The 19,205-nt window shown below is 40.2% G+C and overlaps 1 protein-coding gene across 5 annotated transcripts in view; it reads left to right on the forward strand.

The window, feature by feature from the left end:
* The window catches only part of RABGAP1L (RAB GTPase activating protein 1 like), a 782,624-nt gene that overhangs the window by 739,384 nt on the left and 24,035 nt on the right, over positions 1-19,205 (forward strand). For 4 of the 5 annotated variants that reach the window (XM_032393374.1, XM_032393376.1, XM_032393377.1 and 1 more), the window contains one exon: positions 11,460-11,552. In XM_032393374.1, the coding sequence (XP_032249265.1) occupies positions 11,460-11,552 (93 nt within the window). Of the gene's footprint in view, positions 1-11,459; positions 11,553-11,741; positions 12,638-19,205 lie in introns of those variants that run through there. The other variant, XM_032393375.1, reaches the window with a different exon arrangement.

The raw sequence follows: 19,205 nt of genomic DNA on the forward strand, positions 1-19,205 counted from the left end.
CTAAGCGCTGCCTGTTCCCAGTACCTGAAGTTAATTTGCTTTACCCTGTAAATCTCCTGAGTGGTTTCTGCCTCAGTACTTTTCTTCAGGTGGCTGGGAGAGGAGGAAAATATAGGATTTCAGTCTGCCACCTCTTGAGACTTTATAAAATTCTATACAGGCTTCTCCCAGAGTTAAATTCCTGGTTCAACCACCCTAGGGTCTGTTTTACCTTCTCTTTTTTCTGGCTTGCCCAGAAAATTCGGGGTGAAGGTGTTTATACTTTTCTGAGCTCCTGCTTGATGCTAGGTAATACGGCTGATATCTTAGGTTCGTTATCTCCTACTCGTGTGTTAAAATAGTATCTCCGCCATCCTGCAGTTGACTAGCTGGGTTCGTTGAAGCCGGTTACTGATGAGAAGGGCCCTGGGTTTGAGAGCTGTGTGTGCCGGACAGTGACGGGCAGTGTAAAGGACAGGCATGGAACATATTGCAAGTATGGCTTGACCTTGGAGCCAGAAGGCCTGTTGGGTCAGTCATTATTATGGTCCCTTTTCATGTTACTTAGTTTTCCTCAGTATATTTATTTTATAGCTATGAGTACAGTAGACCCAACTCAACTTTGTGAGGCTTACATAATACAAAGTATGTTAAGTGCTTAGCCCAGTGCCCTGGCCTGCATTATGTGCTCAATAAAAGGAGGTGGTCACAGGAGTTGTGATTTGTGTTACCCTCATTTTAAAAAATAAATAATTGAAGCTCTGAATAAGAGGTTTAAGTGATTCATTTCTAGAATTACATAGCTAGTATTTGACAGAGAAGGATTTCAAATGCAAGCCTATTTAACCCTAAACTACTCTACATATAATATTGAAGAGAAACTCTATTGCTTAAATAATTATTCTTTTTTTTTTTTAATTTTTTTTTTATTTTTTTAAAGATTTTATTTATTTTTTTGACAGAGAGAGACATAGCGAGAGCAGGAACACAAGCAGGGGGAGTGGGAGAGGGAGAAGCAGGCTTCCCGCCGAGCAGGGAGCCCGATGTGGGACTCGATCCCAGGACCCTGGGATCATGACCTGAGCCGAAGGCAGATGCTTAACGACTGAGCCACCCAGGCGCCCCTTAAATAATTATTCTTGAAGCATATGATTTTTCCTTATCTATCTATCTATCTGTCTATTTAAAGTGGGCTCCATGCCCAGCCTCACAACCCTGAGATCAAGACCTGAACTGAGATCAAGGGTTGGACTCTTAACCAACTGAGCTACACAGGCACCCCGATTTTTCCCTTTTAAACTTCATTGTGTCCTTACAGCCGAACTGTTTATATAATAGAGTCTTGAAATATTTTCAAACATTAAAAATAGTCCTTCCTGATATTACAAATTTATTCTCTCCTAAAGTTTATTTATAAATTGGTTGTTTGAAACACAGAATGGATATTCCCTTAGAAACTGGTGATTATGTTCTCAGGCCAGTTCATTAAAAGCCTCTCTAGCTTGTGCCCCACTCCCTTAGCACTTGATAAATTCCATGGTTTTCAAATGGAGAATACAGTATAGCAGAATTGCCTGAGGTTTATAAAATTAGAGGTGCCTGATCATACCTTAGACCTTCCAATTAGAATCTTGAGGTGAATATGCTGAATCCATCCCAACAGAAGCAACAGCATACTCAAAATCCCAAGATAGGACAGAATATGATGTGCAGAAACAAGTAAAAGAAGCCAGTATGTCTATGGTAGAGACTGGTGACCCCTAAACTCTTTTGATTATGCATCCCTGTCAGTAAAAGTAATTTAAGCACATACTTCCAATATACATATTCCAATATACATATTCATTTTTTAATAAATTAATGGGCACAAAAAATAGACATTTTAAGAAGATCAGGTTAAAAAAACAGAAAGAAAGAAAGCTGGTTAAAAAATAGAACCTAGAGGGGCACCTGGGTGGCTCAGTTGGTTAAGTGGCTGACTCTTGATTTTGGCTCAAGTCATGATCTCAGCGTCCTGGGATTGAGCACTACATTGGGCTCCTTGCTCAGCAGGGTGTCTGCTTCTCTCTCTCTCCCTCTGCCCCTCCCCCTGTGTGTACTCTCTCTCTCAAATAAATAAAATCTTTTAAAAAAATAGAACTAAAAATTCTAATAATTGCCTTTTGCATCTATTTGGATCCTTTCATGTACTTCCTGGGATGGTTGAACCCCAATTTTGCAAAATACAGGCATAGAGAATGAGAGGGGGAAAGTAGATAGAGACCAGATCCTATAGGACCAGCAGAGTTATGTCAGGTATTCCTCTCTTTGTCCTAAATGCAACAGGAAGCAATTGAAAAATTTAGGAAGAGGAAAGATAACAGATTTGCATTCTGAAAAAACGTTGGCTGCCCTATGGAAAAAAGTTTTGGAGTAGAGCAAGGACAGATACAGAGAGCCCAGTTTGGAGCTTATTGCAGTGATGAAAGGGCATTATGGCTTGAACTTGGGCAGTGTCATTAGGTTCAAAAGAAGAAGACAAGCTAGGAGACATTTGGAGGCATGTTCTGTAGAATCTAGTGATTGATTTCATGATCCTTGGTCGGGGGAGGGGTCACAGATGACTTTGGGGTTTCTGGCTTGAGCATCTGGATGGAAGACGAACAGTGGGAGGACTGGTTGGGGTTAGACAGTGGGTGATGTGTCCAGGTTTAAAATGTCTCCTATGTGAAATATCTAAAAGATGATATGAAGTTAGCAGGTGGATAGGTAGGTTGAGTTCAGCTAGAAACTATAAAATAGAAGTTGTCAGCATTTGGATAGTAAAGAAATTACTCCACCTCCAAATGTCATTTATTGATAGGAAAGCTCAAGCAGAATACCAAGGAGGTCCATAAAAAAAAGTAAATGAGATTAGATTCATAGGACTGGAGATGAGAAATTAGAAATGAATAGTTAAGCAGTTTCTATAAAATGCCACGGTTTCTTAAATCTGCTACAGCATGGGGAACAGACAGCTTATATTAGAATGTGGTAAAGAAAGTAGAAATTGGTATTTCAGAAGCTTTCATAGATACTTTGATGAGCATACTACATTCAGGATTGAGCCATGAATGTTGGAAAGTGACTTGCATCATACAATTATTCATTAATGAGTCCAGGAATCTGTCACAGGTGTGTGCACCATTAGGCTTGAGTCATTGGAAAGCTGAACATGCCAGATGAGATGAGGCAGGTGCCACACTGCAGACTATGATGTGTGAATTCAGGAAGAGAATGCCTAGTAATTTGATTCTGTAAGCCTCAGGAGTTACGTTAGTGTTACAAGAGATAAGTACTTTCCTTGTACCCGCCCCCTTAAGCCATTATATTCCTTACTAGAATACAACTTGCCAGAGGCAGAGGATGGAGGGTGGGCGAAATGGGTAAAGAGGGTCACAAGGTACAAACTCCCAGTTATAAAATAAATAAGTCCTTAGGGAAATAATGTACAGCATGGTGAGTGTAGTTAATAATGCTGCATTGCACATTTGAAACTTGCTAAGAGAGTAGATCTTCCAAGTTCTCATCACATAAAAATAATTTGTGTAACTATATAGGAGACAGATGTTAACTAGACTTATTGAGGTGATCATCATATCATTTAATATATACAAATACTGAATCATTATATCATACACGTGAAACTAATGTAATGTTATATGTCAACTAAACTTCAATAAATAAAGAATACAGTTAATAATCATTTATAGGTTCTTATGGTCTCTGAAGGTTTTTCCCCCCTAATCTCATGGGGTAAAGTATCATTGCCTCTGTCCCCCTCCCCCCAAAGCTCAGAAGAGAGTCAAAGTAGCTTCTTTTGCTGAACACTGGGAAGAGGATTAAGTGAAGTCTAGTAGGACATGGCCCCTCTTCTTCTCTTGACCCCTCCCATCTTGTTCTTCCAAAGTATTGAGGCTACTGCAAATTCACTGTTAGAATTTTGTTCGCCACCGATCCACTTTCTGTCCAGATCTTGACAGGTCCTTGCAGAACTGACTCTGAGTTGGAAACTCTCAACCCCCTACAACTCCAGATCACCAAGAAATGTGGTGCCATAGTTACCTATTTTTTCCTCTGATGATTAATATATTAAAATGGGATCATTTATATTCTTCCTAAGAAATTATCCGAAGTGAGCAAGAGCAATACATAATTTCTAGTACTTTGGCTTATTAATTTTTTAGGCACTCAGACTCCTGACCATCAGGAAAATATTAAACAGATCTTGGCAGCTTTTTTTTTTTCTTTTTTTTTTTTTTAAAGGTTTTATTTATTCATTCGAGACACAGAGATACAGAAAGAGAGAGAGAGAGAGAGCACAAGCAGGGGGAGAGGCAGAGGGAGAAGCAGGCTCCCCTCTGAGGAGCCGGACGTGGGGCTCGATCCCAAGACCCTGAGATCATGACCCGAGCCGAAGGCAGATGCTTAACCATCTGAGCCACCCAGGCACCCCACCCTGGCAGCTTTTCTTTTTTTTTTGAATAGTGATCTACTTTGCCAGCATTTGCATCCATTAATAAATATTTTTGTATCTTATTTTTGAAATAGAGAAGCAGATTCATCAAGTTTTGAATAATAGCTCTGACAAGGGACTAGCCCATTGTTAAAATTTAGCACCGGGGAAATGCGCTTTTTTAACTGGGCAAGAAAGCTTCCATAAGCCAGTCATAATGAAAATCCACCTCACAGGTGCTCCTCTCCGCCCCCCAACAAATTTCCTCTTGTACCTTTTATAAACATATATACTGATGTGGTTTTCCCGCACTTATGAAACTCTGTAGTCATTAGACATGTATTTGGCACCACATCTAGAGGTCAACTTCTTGAGGAGCTTTGCCTTCAGGGGTCCCGGGCAGTGGAGCAAAGTGGCCCAAGAGGACAGAGGCTGAAGGTGGATGGTGGCCTCTATCCCATTTCTGCCTCTCTGTTTACCAGCTGCGTGATCTCGGGAAAGTTACCTCTCTTCAGTTTTCTTATTTGTAAAATCCAAATAATACCTCCCAGAGTTGTTGAGAGGCTTAAATGTATAATTTTCTAAATTATAGCCTTAACACTGTTAGGGAACTCTTTGACATGCAGGCACTTTGTGTTTCTCTTCGTGCCAATCACTGCTGATCAAAAACAGAATAGAAGGAAGCAGTCATGAGAGTTATGTGAATGCAGTGCTGAAAACCTCCCACGCCGGGCTGGGCCTCCCCTTGTCTTTATTGTCAGCACAGTGCAGAGGTTTTCTGCACAAATCCCACTTTTTCTCAAGTGTCTCCCTTCCTATCTCCCATCCCCTAACACCCTCCCCTCCCTCTCTGGAAAGCCGTGTGGGCATCCTCATTGTACCAATGACTGGAGGGCACTACCAGCATTTAAGAGACGACATCATACATGGGCCAAGGATACTAGGGGCTCAGAAATGGGAAGTGAAGTCTAAGGCAACCCCAGATCATTCCACCCAAAACGCCAATAGTACTCCCACCTTGAGAAACACTAGTAGCTCCTAGATTCTTTTCTCTAGTTAAATTCAGAATCCATTTTTCACAAAATTGATGCACCGTTCCATAAGATCGGCATATGCCCCAAATCATGACATATACATCGCAGAGTATAGGCCAGGCTGAAAATTCTCCACATGTGTATTCAGCTATGCTGTGTCATTTTCCTCTTTTCTGTGTGTAAGTTTCCCTTAGGTTAATATAATGGGTTTCTTCAGAGTTCTATTATTCCATTAGTTACAACCCAGAGTTTAAGATCTGTGTTGTTTTAAAAGGCATCTAAACTCCTTAAATATATAGAGATTACATTTGATAATCAGGAAACCAAATCATGTATGTGAGAGAAGAAGTATGTTTTATTAAAAATAACTAATGCATATGAAATTCAAGTATTAATAAGGAGTACTCAATGTAATAAAAGTAAAAATAAGGCAATAACCCAACTAGGTATCATTAGTGAGATAAAGATTCTTAAGTTCACCAAAAAGTAATTGATACACAACAAAAAACTATGTATATACACACAAATATTTTCATTCTATCAGAGTCATAATTAAAAATAAATATATGCTTTAGATGAAAAGAGGGAGAGCATGGGAAAAGAAAGTTGAGCATACTCCTCTTCAGTCTTCCTCTCCCACATCTCCAGCTGAGGCCAGCATGATGGCATGATGAACTTTGAGAGAAAGAATAAAGCAAACTAGCAACTACTGTGCTTTCTTCTTCCCTGTTACCCAGAGTCACCGTGGAGCACTCTCCCACCACTCCCTGAACACCCCCTCACCACCCTCTTTCCCTGAAGTTCATAAAGCTCTTTTCTATGTATTTCCTGGTAACAGCTGAATAGGACCCACTTTCCTCAGTACATGGCAGGTGACTGCATTGGTGACCAGGACAGGAGTTAATAGAGCCTCCCCACTGATTTAGTGTTACAGCCCAGTGAGTATGAGCGTCAGGGGAGCAGATGAAAAAGCCTCCTTGATTTAGTGCATGTCCTTCAAACTGCTGCTCATGAAATCATTTTAGAAGGTCTGAACAGACATTTTAAAAATGGAATATGATAAAGTGTAGTAGAAAATATTTGGGGGACATTGTACAGATCCTTAGCAAAAACCGAATATGGTTTAAGAAATGCCACAACTCATTGCCATTAGTGGTAAGAGGGAGAAGGCAGGACGGGGCTGAATGAATCTACACATTGGCTGGGATGGAGTTGCTTTTATCTTCTGCTTACTGCCATTCTGCTGTTTGTAACACAAGAGCGGACAGTATCCAGGTTACTTTATATTGACATAATTTGCAATTGGTTGTAAAACGAAGCAGGCAGGAAGTTTTTATCTTGCTTTCAGCAAAAGTGTTAAGACTTTCAACTGAGTTTTGTTTGTAAACATTTGGTAGTTTAATTAATAGTTGTTATGATTTATATATATATTTTTTAAAGATTTTATTTATTTATTTGAGAGAGAGAGAATGAGAGAGAGAGCACATGAGAGGGGGGAGGGTCAGAGGGAGGAGCAGACTCCCTGCAGAGCAGGGAGCCCGATGCGGGACTCGATCCCGGGACTCCAGGATCATGACCTGAGCCGAAGGCAGTCGCTTAACCAACTGAGCCACCCAGGCGCCCAGTTGTTATGATTTATAATATGTTATTGGATTAGTTTCCTCTGGTTACCACAGCAAATAACTACTAATTCAGAGGCTTTAAAGAGCTTTATACATTTATTATTTTACAGTTCTGTAGGTTAGAAGTCTGACCAGTTTCATTAGGGCTAAAATCAAGGTGTCAGCAGGACTGCATTCCTGTCTGCAGTCTGTCCTTGCCTTTTCCAGCTTCTAGAGGCTGCCCACATTCACTTCTTCCTTCAGCTTCAAAGCCAGCAACATCGAATTTCTTTGGCTTTTCTGCAATAGTCACATCTCCTCTGACTGAAGTCTGGAAAAGTTCTCCTCTTTTTTTTTTTTTTAAGATTTTTATTTCTTTGAGAAAGAGAGAGAGAAAATGAGCAGGGGGGAGAGGGAGAGGGAGAAGCAGACTCCCTGCTGATCAGGGAGCCTAACGTGTGGGGCTTGATCCCAGGACCCTGAGATCATGACCTGAGCCTAAGGCAGATGCTTACCCGACTGAGCCACCCAGGCGCCCCCAAATTTCTCCTCTTCTAGTGACTTGTAGGATTTCATTGGCCCACCCAGAAAGTCCAAGATCATTTCCCCATCTCAAGGTCCTTAACCTCAAACACATCTACAGAATCCATTTTGCCATGGAAGGAAGCATAGTTACAGGTTCTGGGCGTTAGGATGCAGACATCTTTGTCGGGGGGGGACATTTTTTTTGTCTGCCATAGTTGTCTATATTGACTCTTGCTTCCAAAATATTTTTCTTGTAATATTGTGTAAGAAAATGAGTTGATTTAAGGAAAAATCATAGAAAAATGTGTTTGGATGTGACAAAAATAATGACAATGGCATTCACATGACTAAAGGAATACTGGGAAATACACTTCTCCTGACAGCCCAATACCAGAAGAGAGTACAGGCCAGAGAGACAGTGGACGCACCCATATTCCAGATATTCCAGAACACTCTGTCACAACCTGCTGGCTCAGTCCAGTGTTCTCAGCCACGTGGGTTCACTTCCCTCATCCTGAAGACAGGGATCCTACCAGACAGACAGTCTCCAAAGGTCCTTCCAGCTCCAACTTACTACTTCTAAGTAAATGGCTATGTTATGAATTTAAATGTCAGGGTTAAGCATATTGTGAAATAATCTAAATACCGTGAAATATTCAAAACATTAAAACACTGCTTCTATTTTAAATGCCTACTTCCCCAAATGTAGTTGTCAAGTCCAAAATGTCAGGTCTTGGCTGATTATTTAAATGATTGCTATCATACTTGGGATTGTCTTGCCAGAGTTTTTCTCTTTTGGGGTTGTTCTTAATAAATACCATTTTGAGTTGGTGAATGCTCGTTACCCATTGCCCTTATCAAACAATTGTGGATTCTTTGAGTACATTTCCTGAATTTAGTCAAATAGAGGGTATTGGGCAGGTAGAGGGAGAAGCCCCCCCCCACCCCCATTAGGTAGACATTTGAAAGGATCAGTGATTCTTCAAGTGCACATTTACATTAAAAATATTTAACTTAAGGGGAGAGATACCTGTACTACTCTTGAGATAATAATTGGGTCAATTCTAGTAATTCTTAATGACTTTCTGTTCTTTTAATTAAAACTACATGCTAAAGAGGTATTTTATTCCTTTCTCTGCTAAGAAAAATTTCAAACTCAATATTACATTCCCTAAAATAAAATCAATTTTGTCCTGAAATACAGCTTTAAAAACTCTTGACAGCCTATGTTCTTTGATTATCTCATAAATAACAGTTTCGTATCAGCTCACCTTCCTCCTCCCCCCTACCCCCATCTCACTTTGTGCCAATCACAGGTGGATGCTCAGTATCACCCCACAGCACAAGATAAATAAGCTTGGAAGGTTTCCTAGCAACATATTGTTCTGGGAACCTGCTCTGTTTCCCTGAACAAGATGAAGCCAAACATCCTAGAATCTCAGCCAGATGGGAAAGGATTAGCTTATTGAGGGTGTTTAATGCATTTTTTAAAAATTTCACATTGAAATGAACCTCTTAACATAAGTAGCAAAACTGACTTTTCAAAGGACACTTTTTTACATGAAAAAAAAATTCTGTAACACTTTGAATTTTAAAAATGTGGTTTTAGAAGAAATTTTCTAGAAATAAGCTTGCAATTTGTAATCAGTCATTGGTAAATGGGTCCATTTTAGGACCAGTAGAAAATACCTCCACATAGGACTGATGTTCAGCTTGGTGTACCCCTCGGTACCCGTGCTCATTTGCAGAGATGCTGACATACTTCCGACGTTGTAGGTAAATGGCTGATGCACGGCACCATCCCCACAATACTCACTTCTCCCCTGGATCCTGTTCCTAGGAATGCCTTGGAAACACCTGTCATTGCTTAGAACTGAGACTTTTTCCCTTTGTCCTCAACTCTGGGCTACTTCAGTGCCAGGGACTCACCACTTCCATCTTAAGAGTGTTTTTGGTTTTTGGAGTGTATGATTAATACATCCAGAGAAGAGACAGCTAGAGGAAATTGAGGCCCCCAATTAAAGTCAGGAAGAAATAATGTTGCTGCTGTCTTGTTGGCACATGACCACATGTATTTTCCTGGTCTATCTGATGATCTTGAGGCCAAAGGGTGGGCAGGTGGTGCCTCCCTGTCTTTTGCACTCTGGTTCATCACAGTGTACTGTTGAAAGTCTCTGGAGATGGAGTAATTAAAAATTAGTTTCTCATGACCGTATTCAGCAGTGGTTTTGCAATTCAGTTACACCCTGAAAACTGTCCTTAACTTCTTGTTTCACTGGGGAAACTCCCCCATCAGCCAGATGAATATTGTCATCATGTGGTCGTGGAATGATTTCCACTGTCTCCAGTTTGGACTGAGTTTGTGAAATTTCCCAGTTGTGGTGAGAAGCAGGTAATTCCAGTACTTGAGAATGCTCCTGGATGGAAGAACAGAGTCATTAGAATAAGACGGGGCATGACACATGGCGTCTTTGCTTTTTATTTAACAGATTCTCTGGCCAGATTCTCACACACATATTACATGTTTTCTAAATACCATATTTTGAACTCAACAAGAAACAGTCTGCTGAGAGCCTCCTATGGGCCAGCGACTTAGGTAGATCTCATGACGATGGTTACTAAGGAGCATCAACACATCCTTGCCTTCAAGTCCCCAAGAATCCAGCAAAATAACACATTTGTTGTCTTTTAAAAAGTTACATAAGCTTTTTCCTCATTTCAAGTCACTTACTTTAGCACCTAAACATCAAATAAAGATTTTGATGTTGAAAGGAATTCTATAATTTTGATTGTCCAAGGAAAGTCTAAAAGTAGACTCACTCTGTCATATGGAACATAGATGATAATACATTAATTTTATTGAATACTTTTTAAAAAAAACTTCCAGGAAACAGGCAATATTTTAGATACTTCGCCTGTGTTAACAGCATTTAATTCTCCTGACAGCCATTATGAAGCAGAAATCTGTTTGCCTGCCATTTTACAGATGAAGAAACTCAGACCAAGAGAGGTTAAATACTGGTTTGCCAAGAGGTTTCATAGTTAATAAAAGAAAACAATAGTAGGCATTCAGACCCTGATCTATCTAGGGCCAAATTCTATGACCTTTATTCTGTGTTATGCTTATTTGTTTATTTTTAGAATTCTAAGATTCTGTAAGTCCTAATCTTTTCTTTTTTTTCAGAGAAGAGTAGACTACTGTCTTTTAAAGATGACACAATTTTAGTAAGAAATAGATGAGTCGTTTAGATGATGTTCTGTTATTTCACACAGCACAACGATTCTGTTATTTGTTGGGAGTTTTTAGTGACAGACTTTAGAATCTTCTTTCTCTTGGGTACAATATATTGACTCTATTTAAAAATATTCTTTGTTGCTCAGTTTTTTACCTTTATAAAACAGTTTTCCTTTTCAGTATGGTAGAAGGCTATGCATGAATTTTACTGAGAAGTGGTTAGAATTAATAGCACTATTAAACGCATTTACAAAAAAACAGTTACGACATAACCGTGTTGCAGCACAGAAATGGATGTTTGTAAATAAAGTTTCGTTGGGACATGGCCATTCTTGTTTGTTTACTTATCACTAATGACAGCCATTTCTCTGAGGTGACAGCAGAGTGGAGTGGCTTTGACCCGGACTGTGGGGCCCCCAAAGCCTAAAATATACTATCTAGGCCTTGACAGAAAAAGTTAGCAGACCCTTCCTCTCAGATCTAGACTTCCCCCTCTACTTTGACTTGGGTGTGTGCCATTAGAATGCCAGAGACTTAATTGGGAACCATATCAGAAAATGTTTTCCTAAATCATGTCCTTGTCTAACATGCTTTTCTTCTGATCCCTGTAGGTACCAACCAAGAAACTGAAGAAATATGAGAAAGAATATCAGACAATGCGAGAGAGTCAGCTGCAGCAGGAAGACCCAATGGATAGATACAAGGTAGGGGAGGTGGGGGTCACCCATGGAAGCAAAGTGCCTCTGTACCCTAAAGGAGCAGTAGTGGCCGGTTCAGCTCCCTCGGTTCCTTCTTGATTGACTTAGACGCTCTCTGACCTTGATAAATGTCCAGGTATGTTTTCATTTCAGGAAACTCTGGCGTAGCCAACCATAATATTTCTTTTCTTTCAGTTTGTATATTTGTAGGTAACTCCACCTGTTGCATTTATACTTGGAATCTTCATAAGAAGCTGAGAGAAAGGGAAAAAGAAAGAGAGAAAGTGGCTATCGACTACTTTCAAAAATGAGAGAACAAGGAAAGTGGCAAAGGACTGTGTTAGCTGTGCACGGTCACGTCCACAAGGACTTGTAGAAGGTGAACTCTTCCAAGCCGGGCACAAGAATGTTTCAGACTTTCCTCTGGCTGTAGCAACTGTTAAACATACAAACTGATTTGGAAGGAAAAATAAAACCCACAAAGGTTAACAGAGCATAGTAACGGTGTTTGTTGCAACATTTATTTCCACAAATCTGAGTAACAGTGACATTTCACTACAGTATCCAGTTTCAGAATCAAAGCTGATTTCAGCTTAATAGCTTAGTGAATTGTAGTATTTGTAAAAAATTGGGCCATTCACATCAATAGATCTCTTCAGTGATAGTTAGCAACACTGTTCCCATGATGCGGTGCTGGCGAAACACTGATTTCGAACTTATTTTCTCCAGCTGACACATTATCGTCTCTCTTGAACATGTTTTAATTCCTCAGAATCCTACAGGTGCATCACGGTTCCCTCCTGCTTCATGTCAGTAACCCTGGGATTAGGGAATATTGTATTTTCACACCGAGCACCACCAATGCCAACATATCCTTCCAGGAAAAGTACTGGGGCGGCATTGTTAATGAGCCCCCACCGCGGGATGACGGCCACTTCTGTAACTCGAGCTGCCCTCACGTGGTCAGAGAAGTCACCAGGGGCAGCTGGAGTCACAGTCCCTCTTGTCTCCGCTGCTGACCTGAGCGGGGCATGGCAGTAGTAGGTGGGTGATGTGGTCAGACCTGAGTTCAAATCCTGGCTTTCCAGGAAAAAAAAAAAAAAAAAAAGCACAGGTTTTGTTATCCCCATTGGGGTTTTTTTTTTTTTTTTTTTTTTTTTAAAGATTTTATTTATTTGACAGAGAGAGACACAGCGAGAGAGGGAACACAAGCAGGAGGAGTGGGAGAGGGAGAAGCAGGCTTCCCGCGGAGCAGGGAGCCCGATGCGGGGCTCGATCCCAGGACGCTGGGATCGTGACCTGAGCCGAAGGCAGACGCTTAACGACTGAGCCACCCAGGCGCCCCCCCATTGGGGGGTTTTAATACCTCTGTTGCATTGTTCTGCATCCCGGGCTCGTTAGCGAGCTGCTTCCTGGTCTGTAAAACATGCAGGAGCTTACTCATCTCCTTACAGGGCTTCTGCAAAGATGAGGACGTTGTGTGCTAAGTACCTAGCACAGAGCTAGCATTCAGTAAATGGTTGTTATTAGCCTAAGTAGGCCGACCGCCTGCCCTTACCCAGGTATTATTACCAGAATAGCATCCCCTTGCGTGGATCTGCTCTACCAGTCCCTCGCTTATCTTCTTCACATTTCTCCCAAGGTTGCTCCCCAGTAGCCTGACAGCAGTATGTTTCTCCCCTTGTTTATAAAACAGGGTAAAGAACTGAGAAGAGGGGCGCCTGGGTGGCTCATTCGTTAAGCGTCTGCCTTCGGCTCAGGTCATGGTCCCAGTCCCGCATCGGGCTCCCTGCTCGGCGGGAGGCCTGCTTCTCCCTCTCCCACTCCCCCTGCTTGTGTTACCTCTCTCGCTGTGTCTCTCTCTGTCAAATAAATAAATAAAATCTTTAAAAAAAAAAAAAAAGAACTGAGAAGAAGAGCCCATGTACTGCTCGGGTAGATACCTATTAACCCACAAGGGACTCACAGAATAAGGTTTGAAGCTCAGTTCCACCACCACCACCCCCCTCAATAAAACCAGTTTTAATGTAGCTCATGTCACATGCTGCTTTAGAATGGCTTGAAGCAGTAATTTTAAAATAGTCTTAAGGATCCCAAATGAAGCCCTCCTACTGCTTATATGATCATTCTAATTTTCTTAGTTGCCATCATTACAAATAAAATCTGGGAAGATTGCTTTAAAATAGAGGAGAAGGCAACGAAAGACTAAAATTGTATATTTAAAATCAGTCTGGGACTGAACTTGGTACTGTTTCTTAAATCCTTTTCGTATCAAAGTAGATATGTATAAATAGTACAGTGCATATTATTTTTTAAAGAGTACTTCTCACATGTAAGACTTTCAATGTGTGCACATTTTACTGAGGGACCAAAGTAGAATTAAACTTTTTTTGTTTTGTTTTGTTTTGAAAACAGATACTCCTTTTAACTTACACATATCAGATATGCTCTATAGCTATTTCTTTTGTATTATTGTAATAGCTTGTCAATACATCTAACTAATATTTCTATACCCTTTTAATGTCTAGATATCTATATTGGCGATATACTTGGTAAAGTTACAGTCCTCAAATTATAATTACATTTTCAACGTGACAGTTGACAAAATAGTTTCCAACCATCCCCAGACTTGTTCTTTCAGATAGTCAATAGCTAGTTTAAGAAACTAATTATAATGACCTTAAAGTAGGAAAGAAATACCTCTTAGCCTCTTCTAAATTTAATCCTGTCAAGAATAAGATCTATGTCCCTGGGATGAGCACTTTATAATTCGTAGATCTTGGACTGGGAACCTAGTTGTGCAAATTCTTAAGAACAACTTGGGAAGATCTTCGTGGGCATCAACTCGGAATTTATACCAGTTCACTAACAAGCCCTCCTCAACCATGAAGGTCCATTCTGCTTAAAATGCCATGTTTCCCCCCTAGCTCACTAGATGGCAAGGGAGTTAGGAAAGTTGTGTCAATTTTTTTTTTTTTTTGAAGGCCCAGAAATGTCATACAATAAAATATTCTAAGAGATTTTTCAGTTTGATGCTGTTTCCCTTGGCATACAAAAAGGGCTCTCGCATGGAAGCCAGAGGTGGGATGAAAGACCAGCGATTCAGAGGCAGCTCTCAGCCATCACATTCTTGCTGTATCTATCCAAATATGTGTTTTATTTTTATGACAGATGCCAATATCTACATTTTTTTTTTTTTTTTTTAAAGATTTTATTTATTTATTTGACAGAGAGAGACACAGTGAGAGAGGGAACACAAGCAGGGGGAGTGGGAGAAGGAGAAGCAGGCTTCCCGCGGAGCAGAGAGCCCGATGTGGGGCTCGATCCCAGGACGCTGGGATCATGACCTGAGCCGAAGGCAGACGCTTAACGACTGAGCCACCCAGGCGCCCCGCCAATATCTACATTTTCAAGTGATGTCACTATACTCACCCGTATCTAACACTTAAGCCTCGACCACAAAGAACGAGATGAATTATATTGGTATAAATTTAAATTTTAGAACCCTAAACACAAAAACGTTCTGGAACTAGACAGTGGCAACGGTCGCACAACTTCGTGAATGTACTAAAACCACTGAATTGTACATTTTAAAAAGATGAATTTTATAGTATGTGAATTATATCTCAAAAAAAAAAAAAAAAATCCAAGCAAAATGTTTCAAGAGGATTGGTATCCAGCCCATTTTCTTTTCATAAATCCCAAGTCACATGAGAGGTGCCTGTGCAGAAGCTATATTTGTGGGAGGGAGACCTTCCGTCAGATCTGGAGCTAATTAATGATTAAAAATCCTATGTGTATACATATTTATAGGGGAAAGGCCAGCATAATTGGGTGGTACATTCATTTTCATATATAAATATGGATGCACACAAACATAAACATATATAAATATGTGTACGCACTGGGTTACCTGGTCTTGGCTTCAGTTTGCATTTGAAAATCAGCTCTATAATGACTTCCTACAGTATTTGGTGTGCTCTTTCTGCTGATCTTCATGATTAGGTTGCAAGACACAAAAAGGAAACTTTATTGGAAGAAGAATATAGAATATTTATTCTAAGTCTCTTTTATTGTCCTTCTTAAGTTTGACCTGGCCAACTTGGTGTTGGAGTTTTTATTTACTTGATACTTCAGTTTGTAAATTAATTAATTTATTCCAAATGAAGTGAAAGTTGGGATAAGGATTTGTCTATAGAAATCCATCACGTATATTTCCATTTTCATACAAGCCCCCAGAAAACAAGCATTCATGAATATGTGTAGCTGTTTTAGTGTATTTTAAAAATTAATAGCCAAGCTCCTAATAAGTAGTTACCAACTCAGAAACTGTAATACTGTTTTCTGTTTTAAGGAGTTGAGTTGTTTCCATTTAGGGAAAGGTAGTTTTCTAATAATGTAACCTATTGACAGCACCTTTTAGAGACCTGCAGCCTTCATCTACTTCTGGAATATGGTATGCTTTTCTTATTTAATTAACTACTTGCACAGATGTGGGGGAAGCCTTAGAAAGCACAGCTAATTAATTAATTCAGGAGTCTTCCAAAGCATAATGAAGATTATGTTATTACCTGTTCTAGATGGGCAAATCCTAGAAAGGATCAGGAATGCTTAAACTCTCTTGAGTTTGGGACACAGATAGTATTATACATCATTTCTTTCTTTTTTTTTTTTTTAAGATTTTATTTATTGGACAGAGAGAGATACAGTGAGAGAGGGAACACAAGCAGGGGGAGTGGGAGAGGGAGAAGCAGGCTTCCTGCAGAGCAGGGAGCCCGATGCGGGGCTCGATCCCAGGACTCTGGGATCATGACCTGAGCCGAAGGCAGACGCTTAACGACTGAGCCACCCAGGCGCCCCATATGCATCATTTCTAATTGAAGTATCTTATCTACATTTAGTATAATTAAATTTAGAATGTTTAATTTCTTTCATGAGGTTAGAAGTAGTAATTCTCTTATCAAAGTGTAATTCAAACAGGAAGAAAATAATTCCTCTAAGTTTACAAAAAGTTTGTCTCACACATACTAATTTTTGTAGAGCAGTTATCCCTGCGTGTAATTTAAAATTAAGCTATCTAATTATACGTGGCAAAAACAATACAAAATATTTGAAGCAAAGCTTAATTGAACTTGTATTATTTGTCATCCTTCCATAGCTAATGAAATAACTTAGACCAGATATCACATTTTGTTTTTAACTTGTCAAGTGAAATAAGTTTAAATTTTGCTAATCTTACCTGAAAAAAAAAAAAAAGGCTTCCCTTTTTTCTTACTGTGTGGGGCCTTTCCTTCCTCAGGAAGTCAAGATAAGTGAATCCATCTTTGAAAAGTCTTTTTCTACCAATGAAAATACTTATATTTTATTAATTTTCCTCATCACAGAGACTGTCACTGGTTTTTGGAAATATTTATATTTATGAAATAATGTGCTTTTAATGAATACTAACAGTCAAGAGCATGGTTTCTATCTGCCTGTGATAACTTTGTGATAGACCTCAGAAAGCTGCCACTCTTTTTGAGCATGGATAATCCAATGAACTCACTGTTCTAAGATGGTGGAAATTGCAAGGTAACCCCTACTGAGGATTCTTGAGCAAATTAGCTGAGAAGGAGCAGGTGGTTTCTGATGATGCCTGTTCAGTGAGTTTTACTTAACACTTGAGAGAGGTATGAATGTTATGCATATTAAGAATTTCTAAGTATGTTTATTGATCTTGAGAATTAATTCTCCAAAACTTTTATTCAATTTTTAGTAACTTTTGCTTCCTGCTAAAGTAGCATTACTGAGAAAATTATGTCACACTAACATGTTTCGACATCATCTATAACCCATTTGCTTTTTTTTTTTTAATTTGCTTTGTATGCTAGAGCAGGGATCTGCAAACTATGGCATGTGGGACAAATCGGCCCACTGCCTGTTTTTGTAAATAAAGTTTTATTGGAACACAGCCACACCCATTGTTTACTTATCGGTGTCTAGGACTGCTTTTGCACAACAGTGGCAGAGTTTGAGTAATCTCAACAAAGGTTGTATGGTCTGCAAAGCCTAAAATACTTCTTGTCTGGCCATTTACATTTAAAGCTTGTTGACCCCTGTGCTAGGGAATAATCTAAGACTGTTTTTTTAAATGCTAGAAGAACTGCAGTCTGGTTTGCCAACTGCCAGTTAGTTATTACTGACAAGATTTTGTTTTTAGTTTGACATTTAAATTTTTTAAAATTTCTACCAGAAAGATAAAATTGGATATGTTGGGTAAAGGAAGAGCATAAAAGGATTTCAAATATCCAGATTTTCTCTCTCAAATCTTCATTTGCAGACAATATAGACATTTAAACATTTCATCTGTAGGCCTTTGAATGTCAAAAAAAAACTGCTGAAATTTGATGATGATAATTATCAACTCTTGAAAGAATTACCCGAACGAAAATATGCAACAGTTGAGTATGTTGTTGCTAATAAAATTGTACTGGGTCTTTTAGGAAAACATTTTCTCCTGACCCTTAAATGTCTTTAAAAACATGTGCCAGGAACTCATTAGAACAGCAGATGACACACCCAAAATACTGAGCTAAAGTTTACGAAGCTGCCTCCTTCCCCATCATTTTTTCCTGTGAGGCTTAGTTTATTTTCTTTTGAGTGCCAGTTCACATTTCTCTGGTTTCTCATCACGGAATAAATGACGTTCACCATCCCTTGTGCTGCTTCACCCACACTCCAGCCCTCAGATGCACAGGAGACCTGGAAGCATTCCCCTGCCCAGCAATTTCATTCTGTGGCCCGAAAATGAACTATTTTGCAATGCTTCCGACCTTGTCATATGAGGAAGCTCCCTCCACCCGGCCGAAATAACACAGTGTAAACAACTGACACCGTAGCTGCTAACACGAACACATAGAGCGTTCCCATCAGTCTCGCAGACGGTCCAAGGCAGCGGGGAGAGGGAGGAGTCTGAGTGTGTTCATCTTCCTGAGTTGAGACTTGCCCACTGGCTGCCTCCAGTGTACTTTCTTCCAGCGAATGTTTGCAGACAGAGAGAGAACTTAGAGTAAACGACACTCTGAGGAAAAACACAATAGCAACACATTGTTAACAAGTGTCTGCTTTTGTTATTGCCATTTCATAACTGTATTAGTAGGTGTGCAATTTCATTGGATATTCTGTTTTGTTTTTTTTTTTTTCAATTGTCTTTTGTACCTATGATTGAAAACGGTAGTTGGTCTATGACTTTTGAGGAGGTAAGTTATTTATCTGTGTATGTCTGTGATACCGGCGTCTGTCTGTCTGAAAAATGCAGTATCCTCCTCCCAAAAGTTACTCACCAAACTTTGCCGGCCGTGCAGCTCCTATGCCCCCGGGGCGGGGGGGAGGGAACGGACGAGGAGCATTGTTGTCTGCTTTTTGTTGGAATGGTGTCAGCTGTGTGAGATGGAGGATGTGCCCAACAGGGCAGTGTGAGTTTCCAGGGTTATGGAAGCAGGGTCTCCTGCTGTCTTTGCGGAGAGGGGCGGGAAGCCGGCCGCCGGCTGTGTTGACAGGCTCCGAGCCGCGGGCCACATCTGCTTGTGCAAACCGGGGCACGCCGCTGCCTCTGCACGGACAGGCTGACGGGCTGACTCCCAGGCGCTCTCGGGCGGGCAGCCCTTGCTGACCTTTCAG

The sequence above is a fragment of the Phoca vitulina genome, unplaced genomic scaffold, assembly GCF_004348235.1.
Source record: "Phoca vitulina isolate PV1807 unplaced genomic scaffold, GSC_HSeal_1.0 scaffold73, whole genome shotgun sequence".
Lineage (NCBI taxonomy): Eukaryota > Metazoa > Chordata > Mammalia > Carnivora > Phocidae > Phoca > Phoca vitulina.